Raw genomic sequence first — 8,077 nt, 5'->3', positions numbered from 1 at the left:
ATTTTCCCCTGAGGCAGGGCTGCACCTTAATCCCCTTTGTAGTTCAGGACCTGGTCCAGGGCCTGGTACCCAGGAGGTATTCAACCAACAACTTCCACCTTAACGCACAAGTAGCTATTGGGACGGAGGGTGAAAGCGCTTGCCTGCTCGTCGCAGATTACCATGTGCGCAAATGTCTTCACGTGTGGTTTGCAGCTCCCCAGGCAATTGCTCACTTCCCCTGGTCTCACTAGGAAAGGAATAACGTCTTGATTCCTTAAGATCTGTGCGAGGCAGGGCCCCTCCCACAAGGATGTGCCCATATGGGCTGAACTCTGGGGATGGGCACACGTTGCAGGCACCAGGAAGATGCCTTGGGGATCAGTCCTTCAGTACATCTCCCCACTGCGCAGGGGGCTGTGTGACCAGAAGGTGATATTGAATGAATGTCCTTATGCAATACTGCCCATTTCCTTGTACCTTCCTACAGGAGGGTGGCTAGGGAACTGGACATCACACTCAAAGCTATGAGTTTTCGTGGGACACAGAAGTTTTCTAAGAGGTACATGAAAATATACATTGTGGGTATTCTGGGTGGTGTGTGAGTGAGTGGACATGTGTGTGTGTGTGTGTGTGTGTGACAAGTAGGGCACAGTGTTCCTTTATATGTGACTCTGAAATATCCTTAGCGAATGTAGTGTTGACTATGTTGTGTGCCTCCGTGTGTTTCCCCACGTGTATCCGTGGGGCTGTAACTGTCATGGTGTCACAGTGAGTTTATATACCGGCGCCTGTGCGTGTTGAGAGATGTGTGAGTCTGTGAGTCGTGGGTGCCTGTGTCTCCATCATTCCCCCGTGTGAATGTGTGTGTGCACACCACGGCAATGTGTGCATCTCTGGGATGCTGGGTGTGGGTGTGGTGTGAAGGGGAAGATGTGTGTCACTGTGTCTGTGGGGGTCCTGTCTCTGAGCCACCCCCGGCCCGCCCTCCTCCCCCGGCTCTGTGGCTCCCTCCCAGACAGTAGCCCTGCCCCTCCCCTCCTCTTCTCCATTCTCTCTCCCCTCCCGGTCTGTGCGGGGGGAGCTAGTGCTGCGGCCCCCCCCACCCCTCCCCACCCAGGCCCCATAAATAGCAGCAGAGCCGGAGCCGGAGCTGGAGCTGGAGCCGGCGCCAGCGGCTGGAGCAGCAAGGGAGTCAGGGCCAGGGCCAGAGCTGGAGAGAGGAGCCCCCGCCTGAGCACCCAGGTGAGCCCATCCCTCCCAGCCCAGCCCCGGCAGGCCCGGTCCCCATAACATCTCCCCCTGCCCCCAAATAGGTCCCCAGCCCTGCCCCCTTGCCTTGCCTGATCCCCTCACCACCACACACCCCTGCCTGTCTCGGAAGCCCTGGGAGCACTGGGAGACTCACGGCCAGAAGGCAGAGACCCCCTCCCCAGCCCAGACCCTCCCTCACATATTCAGAAAGGCGCATGCTCTCGGGAGGTGGCACCCAGCCAGGGAAGGGTCTCAGTTCTGAGGGAGGTACAGAAACGGTCACACCCTCCTAGAGACAGACACACGACTGGGGTCAGACACGGGTGGAGGCTCTCAGACACAATAAAGCACACTTGCTCAGGGAAGCACGACAGGGGAACAGACAGCCTCACCCTGGGATGTGGACAGACACAGAGATGGACTGACCGGCCATGAACTCGGGCCGGCGTGCCCCTGTCTGCTGCTGCCCGAGGCTTGGTACCACAGCTGGGGGAGGGCAGTGAGCGTGCATCCCACTAGCAGCATGGAGGGGGCCGCAGCTCCCCCAAAATCCTGTCGCTAAGAGACAGTGCCAGCGCTGCCAATAAGTGTGAGAACAGGGGAGGTGGGAAGGGAGAAGAAGCTAGTCATAGTGGGAGCCCCCGCCAGGAACCTGGAGGGCTTTCGGCAGGGACCAGGCTCTGCCTCTAACCGCCCCAGCCCACACCCCTACCTTCTGTCAGCCAGCCAGGGAGGTGAGGGGGCTGGGCAGCCTAGCAGGACTCCTTCCAACCTGTCTCCTCCTGCCCACCATGGACTCCCATCAGAGTCCAGTCCTTGCCAGACCTCCAGGGGCCTCTCCACCCCCTTCCCCACCCCTTTGCCCCAGTTCGGCTCCCTCGTGCCAAGACTGAGTGCAGCGCTGGCTCAAACACCAGCCGGGAAATAAGCGGAAGGTGCTGAGGCAGCAGAAAGCCTGGATCAATCGATGGCCCTAGGAGCCAGGACTGCCAGCCCTCTTAGCCCCATCCACGCCCACCTAGCCACAAGGGGTGACAGGCGCTCGGGAGTCCGTGCAGGAGCCGGAGGCCTGGGTCTTCTGCCCTCCCTGCTCAGAACCCCAGAGAAGCAGAGGTCAGGGGAAGCAGGAGGTCCATGAGACGCCAGGGCTCCTGGAGGACGCTTACCCTACCCCACGAGTCCTCCACCAGAGGTGAGGACAGACGCTTCCCCGGCAGGTGTCCCCTCTCCAGTGTCCAGGCCCGTCTGCTCTGTCCCCACAGCGACATGTCGGACCCTGAGATGGGATGGGTGCCTGAGCCCCCAGCCATGACGCTGGGGGCCTCGCGGGTGGAGCTGCGGGTGTCCTGCCATGGCCTCTTGGACCGAGACACACTCACCAAGCCCCACCCCTGCGTGCTGCTCAAGCTCTACTCTGATGAGCAGTGGGTGGAGGTGAGAGGGGGCTCCGATCTTTCCTCGGCTAACCTCCTGGCCCGGGAAGGAGGGAGGTTGGGTGGTGACACCGAAGGCCTCTTAGGGCTGTGGGGTTACCTTGGAGACGGGTGTGCCATCGTTACAGAGACAGACCATTTTGTAGCTTTTAAAGCCCACGGAGTCGCAGAGGGCTCTGAGGTAGCCCCCGAGGCAGTGGGATGGCCCCCAAAGGTCTCAGGACAGCCCCTGAGGGCTGATGGTCCAGTGGCCAACAGCGCCCCAAGGAGGGGGTTCCGCCTAGGGAGGGATGAGCCAGCTAGTGGATGCAGGGCCCAGGGAGAGCTGGTGTGGGCCAGTCCAGGGTAGGGCAAAAGCAGCCCTGGTTCCCAGAGGGCCCTTGCCCCTCCTGCCGCAGGTGGAGCGCACAGAGGTGCTGCGCTCCTGCTCCAGCCCTGTCTTCTCCCGAGTGCTGGCCCTGGAGTACTTTTTTGAGGAGAAGCAGCCCCTGCAGTTCCACGTATTTGATGCTGAGGATGGAGCCACCAGCCCCCGCAATGACACCTTCCTCGGCTCTACAGAGTGCACCTTGGGCCAGGTTTGTGTTCCAGGCCCACACCCTCCCACCCCATCCCACCCCACACCTGGCAGCTTCTCCATCTGGAAACCCAAGAAGAAAGAGCTCGAGCCCTGGAGCTAATTTAAACCTGGCTTGGCTCCCACCTCCATCATTCACTAGCTGTGCAGCCGTGGGCAAGACCCTTAACCTCTCTGAGGTCACAGTGCCACCTTTAAACACTGCTGTGGAAATTAAGTCCAGCCCTAGTTCAAGTCCAACCCTGGTGGATATTCAAAAGGCTCTAATTACTCTGCCCCTTCTACCCGGCTAAGGAAGGGTGGAGCCTCACAGCTGGGTCTCCCTCCATCTCCGTCCCCAGATTGTGTCACAAACCAAGGTCACCAGGCCATTACTGCTGAAGAATGGGAAGACTGCGGGCAAGTCCACCATCACGGTAGGCAACGGCACGCATACTCACCCATGGCCAGGCATTCAATAGCCCTGCGTGGACATCCACAGGCACATCATGCTCAGGGCCCCTCCCCACCAGAAGGAAGGGGCACGGTGGGGACAGTTGGGGGGAGTGTCTTGCCATTGTGTCCCCCTTGCAGATTGTGGCTGAGGAGGTATCTGGCACCAACGACTACGTGCAACTCACCTTCAGAGCCCACAAACTGGATAATAAGGTTGGGACTCCAATGCCCAGGTCCCCGTCTCCCCCCTTAGAGAGCCTCAGGCCCCCCACTCAAGATGGTCCTCAGGGTCTCAGCCCCTTCCCCAACCCCAGCCCAGACTCATGGGCCCTTTCTCCTGGATCCTCAGGATCTGTTCAGCAAGTCTGACCCTTTCATGGAGATCTATAAGACCAACGGGGAACAGAATGACCAGCTGGTCTGGAGGACCGAGGTGGGCTCCTGGGGTGTGGGGAGGGAGGGCAAGGTAGGGAAGCCTAGGCAGGAGGTGACCAGGCCCTGGTGCCTCTCCCAGGTGGTGAAGAACAACCTGAACCCCAGCTGGGAGCCCTTCCGCCTGTCGCTGCACTCCCTGTGCAGCTGTGATGTCCGCCGGCCTCTCAAGGTGAAGCCGTCAACCAAGCCAGAGTAGCCTCGCGCAGGAGCGTCGGGCCTGCTCTCTGAGACCCCTCCCTTCCTCTCCCGCATAAAACCAGGCGATGAGTCCTTCCCACCATGGGGCACATAGCAGGCCACAGCGCATCGTTATGTTCCCCACGTGTGCCTTTTCTCAGAGGCCAAATTCCCTGCCAGGTTGAGCCATAGAAGGAAGTCCAACCCGGGCAGGTTGGGAAGTCTATTGGGGCCTAGAAGACGGTTAGGCCCCACCTTCCCTGGGTCACTCCTCCTCCCCACGCTCTCACCCTGGGCAGCACTGCAAAGCATCACCTGACCTTACCCCCTGGCTCCCTGCCTTCTCAGTTCCTGGTGTATGACTATGACTCGAGCGGGAAGCATGACTTCATCGGCGAGTTCACCAGCACCTTCCAGGAGATGCAGGAAGGGACAGCAAATCCTGAACAGGAGGTGCCACAAAGACCACTCCCAGCCCCTCCCACCCCCCGGAAGTCCAGCCAGATCCCTGGGAGAATCCTAAGGGTGATGCTGAAGGGACCACTGAGGGTGGATAGGAGGATCTGAGGGGGAAAGAGCAGAAAGCACCCAGGCTGAGCCAAAGGACGGAGCCGTGGGGGCTCTCGCCTTAGGAGACGCTGCTGGATGGGGATCAGAGGCGCCACCTGGTAAACAGTGACCCTGAACTTGGGGATTGGGGGTCTAGATGCAGTGGGACTGTATCAACCCCAAGTACCGGGACAAGAAGAAGAATTACAAGAGCTCGGGGACCGTGGTGCTGACTCAGTGCACGGTAAAACCCAGTTCCTACCTCCTGCCCGGCCCCAGCTCCTGGCCCTCCCACCACTTCCATTCAGCCCTCCCCTTGTCTCTCTGTTTCTGGGAACTCTTTTTTTGTTGTTGTTTAAAGATTTATTTATTTTATTTAATTCCCCCCCTCCCCCGGTTGTCTGTTCTCTGTGTCTATTTGCTGCGTCTTGTTTCTTTGCCCACTTCTGTTGTCGTCAGCCGCACGTCAGCGGCACATCAGCTCAGCGGCACATCAGCGGCACGGGAAGTGTGGGCAGCGCCATTCCTGGGCAGGCTGCACTTTCTTTTGCGCTGGGCGGCTCTCCTTATGGGTGCACTCCTTGCACATGGGGCTCCCCTATGCAGGGGACACCCCTGCGTGGCAGGGCACTCCTTGCGCACTATCAGCACTGCGCATGGGCCAGCTCCACACGGGTCAAGGAGGCCCGGGGTTTGAACCGTGGACCTCCCATGTGGTAAACGGACGCCCTAACCACTGGGCCAAGTCCGTTTCTCATGTTTCTGGGAACTCTTGCACCATCCCTCCTTCAACTTCACCCTCAAAAACCTCTGTTCCCTATACCTCCCCCACAGAAGCCCCACCCAGCTCCCTCCTCAGAGAACCTTCCCCCACCTATCCTGCCCTCCTTCCACTAGGTGGAGAAGGTGCACACCTTCCTGGACTACATCATGGGTGGCTGCCAGATCAGCTTCACGGTAAAGACCCAGGGGATGGGGAAGTGGGAAAGAGGGAGGGGGTAAGCCCATAGGGAAACTGATGGATCCCAGACCCCCCAGAGCCCCCTACCTCAGCTTCTCATCAGCCTTAGCATTGCCAGCCTGCACCCCACAATGAGGCTTCCTGTGGTCCTTCAACTCATCTTAGCCTTTCCTACAGAGGCCAGCTCTAGCCCATCCTCTCTGTTGGTGCTCACAGCTGGAGCCCTGACCCTTTGTGCCCCTACCACCTCCAGGTGGCCATCGACTTCACCGCTTCCAACGGTGACCCGAGGAGCAGCCAGTCCCTACACTGCCTCAGCCCCCGCCAGCCCAACCACTACCTGCAGGCCCTGCGCGCAGTGGGCGGCATCTGCCAGGACTATGACAGGTAGGGGAGGTGGCTGGCAGCCAGGCAGGGAGCCCTTTGCCCAATGGGCCCCCACAGCCTTTTCTTCTCCCTAGCGACAAGCGGTTCCCAGCGTTTGGCTTTGGGGCTCGAATCCCCCCCAACTTTGAGGTAGGCTGGGTGCCAGGGGAAGGAATGAGATGGTGGAAGGACCCAAGCAGGAAAGATATCCCCTCACTGCCCTGGTCTCACCTTCACAGGTGTCCCATGACTTTGCTATCAATTTCGATCCGGAAAATCCAGAATGTGAAGGTAAGAGAGGGGCTCACACACACACACACACTTGCTGCACGTGCCTGCACACCCCATTCAGGAGCACAGACTCCATCCCCGCAGGCCCACCTCCCACATTCCCACTGCCCACTCCTCGCTCCTCTGCCCCTTCCAACCAGTCAAGGCCTCTCTTCACCTGGTAAGACTTCCAGCCCCAGGCTCCACATCAGCCCACCCAAACTGGTCCTCTGCTCAGCCAGGAACTTGAAGGAAGGGCAGTCCGTAGACAAGGGAGCAGCACTTTCTTGCTTCTGGTGGTGTCAGCAAGGGCTCCCTGCTGATCTCCACCAGCCTCACCCCCTCTCCTCTCCTTCTCCAGAGATCTCGGGGGTGATTGCCTCCTACCGGCGTTGCCTACCCCAGATCCAGCTCTATGGCCCCACCAACGTGGCCCCCATCATCAACCGCGTGGCTGGGCCCGCCCAGAGGGAGCAGAGCACTGGCCAAGCCACGGTGAGGAGGCGGAGCCACACCGGGCACCGACCCTGTGCTCTCCGGCAGCATCAGGGCCAGGTGCGGGGCTTCGGGCGGGTGCCAACGCCCTGGCACCCCGTGCTACCTCCTCCCCTGTCCTCAGAAGTATTCGGTGCTGCTGGTGCTCACCGACGGCGTGGTGAGCGACATGGCCGAGACCCGCGCCGCCATCGTGCGCGCGTCCCGCCTGCCCATGTCCATCATCATCGTGGGCGTGGGCAATGCCGACTTTTCGGACATGCGGCTGCTGGACGGTGACGACGGTCCCTTGCGTTGCCCCCGAGGGGTGCCCGCGGCCCGCGACATTGTCCAGTTCGTGCCCTTCCGGGACTTCAAGGATGTGAGTGCCCGGCACCCCCTCCCAGCCAAAGGACTCCTCGGCTCCTCCTGCCCCCAAATCTGAATCTGTCTCTCCCACCGGGTTGACATCCCGCAAAGGCCGCTGGAGCCCAGCTAGCCACCCCGAAGCCCCGCCCCTCCTTCCCCTGACCCAGCTCTCCCGCCCCTGCCCCTGACGAGGCCTCCGCCCCCACCCTCAGACCCCAGCCTCAGCACTTGCTAAGTGCGTCCTGGCCGAGGTGCCCCGGCAGGTGGTGGAGTACTACGCCAGCCAGGGCATCAGCCCCGGGGCTCCCAGGCCCTGCACGCCAGCCACGACCCCCAGCCCCAGCCCGTGACGGTCATCCACCGGACCCACACTCCCTCAGCCTCTCAGTGAGTCCTGGGGGTCCAAGAGTGGGGGGAGCTAGGGGTGCAACGTGGGGCCTAATGAAGCTGGCCTTAGTTGGGTGTGGTGCAGAGGAGAGCGCTCATGACCATATCATGGCCTCCCAGGTGCCTGTCCTGACCCTTGTGACTCCAGTGACCGGTGCCTCTGCCTCCTGGACCAGCTGTGCCCCCCTGGGTCCTGGCAGTGAGTGGTGGACCCTGCCTCCATCCCTCCAGGCCCCAAACCCCTCAGCCTTGTGGCCCCTCAGTGACTCCCTTCAGTGATCCTGACTTTCTGACTATTAATAAAAGAGAACCACTCTCAGCGCCTCAGCCTCTACCCGTCATGCCTCAGGTGCCCACTGGGCAGTCCACAGCACCAACCCCCATAAACACCACATACACACTGTCAGAAAT

General features: G+C 60.6%; 1 protein-coding gene across 2 annotated transcripts; it reads left to right on the top strand.

Moving 5' to 3' along the window:
- The first annotated feature begins 322 nt into the window (after positions 1 to 322).
- Positions 323 to 7,988, top strand: CPNE6 (copine 6). 2 transcript variants are annotated; one of them, XM_058293685.2, is made up of 18 exons: positions 323 to 541; positions 1,100 to 1,224; positions 2,496 to 2,667; positions 3,065 to 3,244; positions 3,585 to 3,659; positions 3,817 to 3,891; positions 4,028 to 4,111; positions 4,193 to 4,282; positions 4,639 to 4,743; positions 4,997 to 5,083; positions 5,737 to 5,796; positions 6,054 to 6,187; positions 6,262 to 6,316; positions 6,406 to 6,457; positions 6,798 to 6,931; positions 7,056 to 7,292; positions 7,492 to 7,666; positions 7,787 to 7,988. In XM_058293685.2, exons 3-17 carry the CDS (start codon positions 2,500 to 2,502, stop codon positions 7,627 to 7,629), a joined length of 1,674 nt encoding a protein of 557 aa, XP_058149668.1. In that variant the 5' UTR covers positions 323 to 541; positions 1,100 to 1,224; positions 2,496 to 2,499; the 3' UTR covers positions 7,630 to 7,666; positions 7,787 to 7,988. The 2 variants fall into 2 exon arrangements, with proteins under 2 accessions (XP_058149668.1, XP_058149670.1); XM_058293687.1 differs by lacking the exon at positions 323 to 541 and having other exon boundaries at positions 1,135 to 1,224; positions 2,451 to 2,667.
- Positions 7,989 to 8,077: the final 89 nt, after the last annotated feature.

This window comes from Dasypus novemcinctus, chromosome 3 (genome assembly GCF_030445035.2).
Source record: "Dasypus novemcinctus isolate mDasNov1 chromosome 3, mDasNov1.1.hap2, whole genome shotgun sequence".
Classification (NCBI taxonomy): Eukaryota; Metazoa; Chordata; class Mammalia; order Cingulata; family Dasypodidae; genus Dasypus; species Dasypus novemcinctus.
This window is presented reverse-complemented; position numbering and strand designations above follow the sequence as displayed.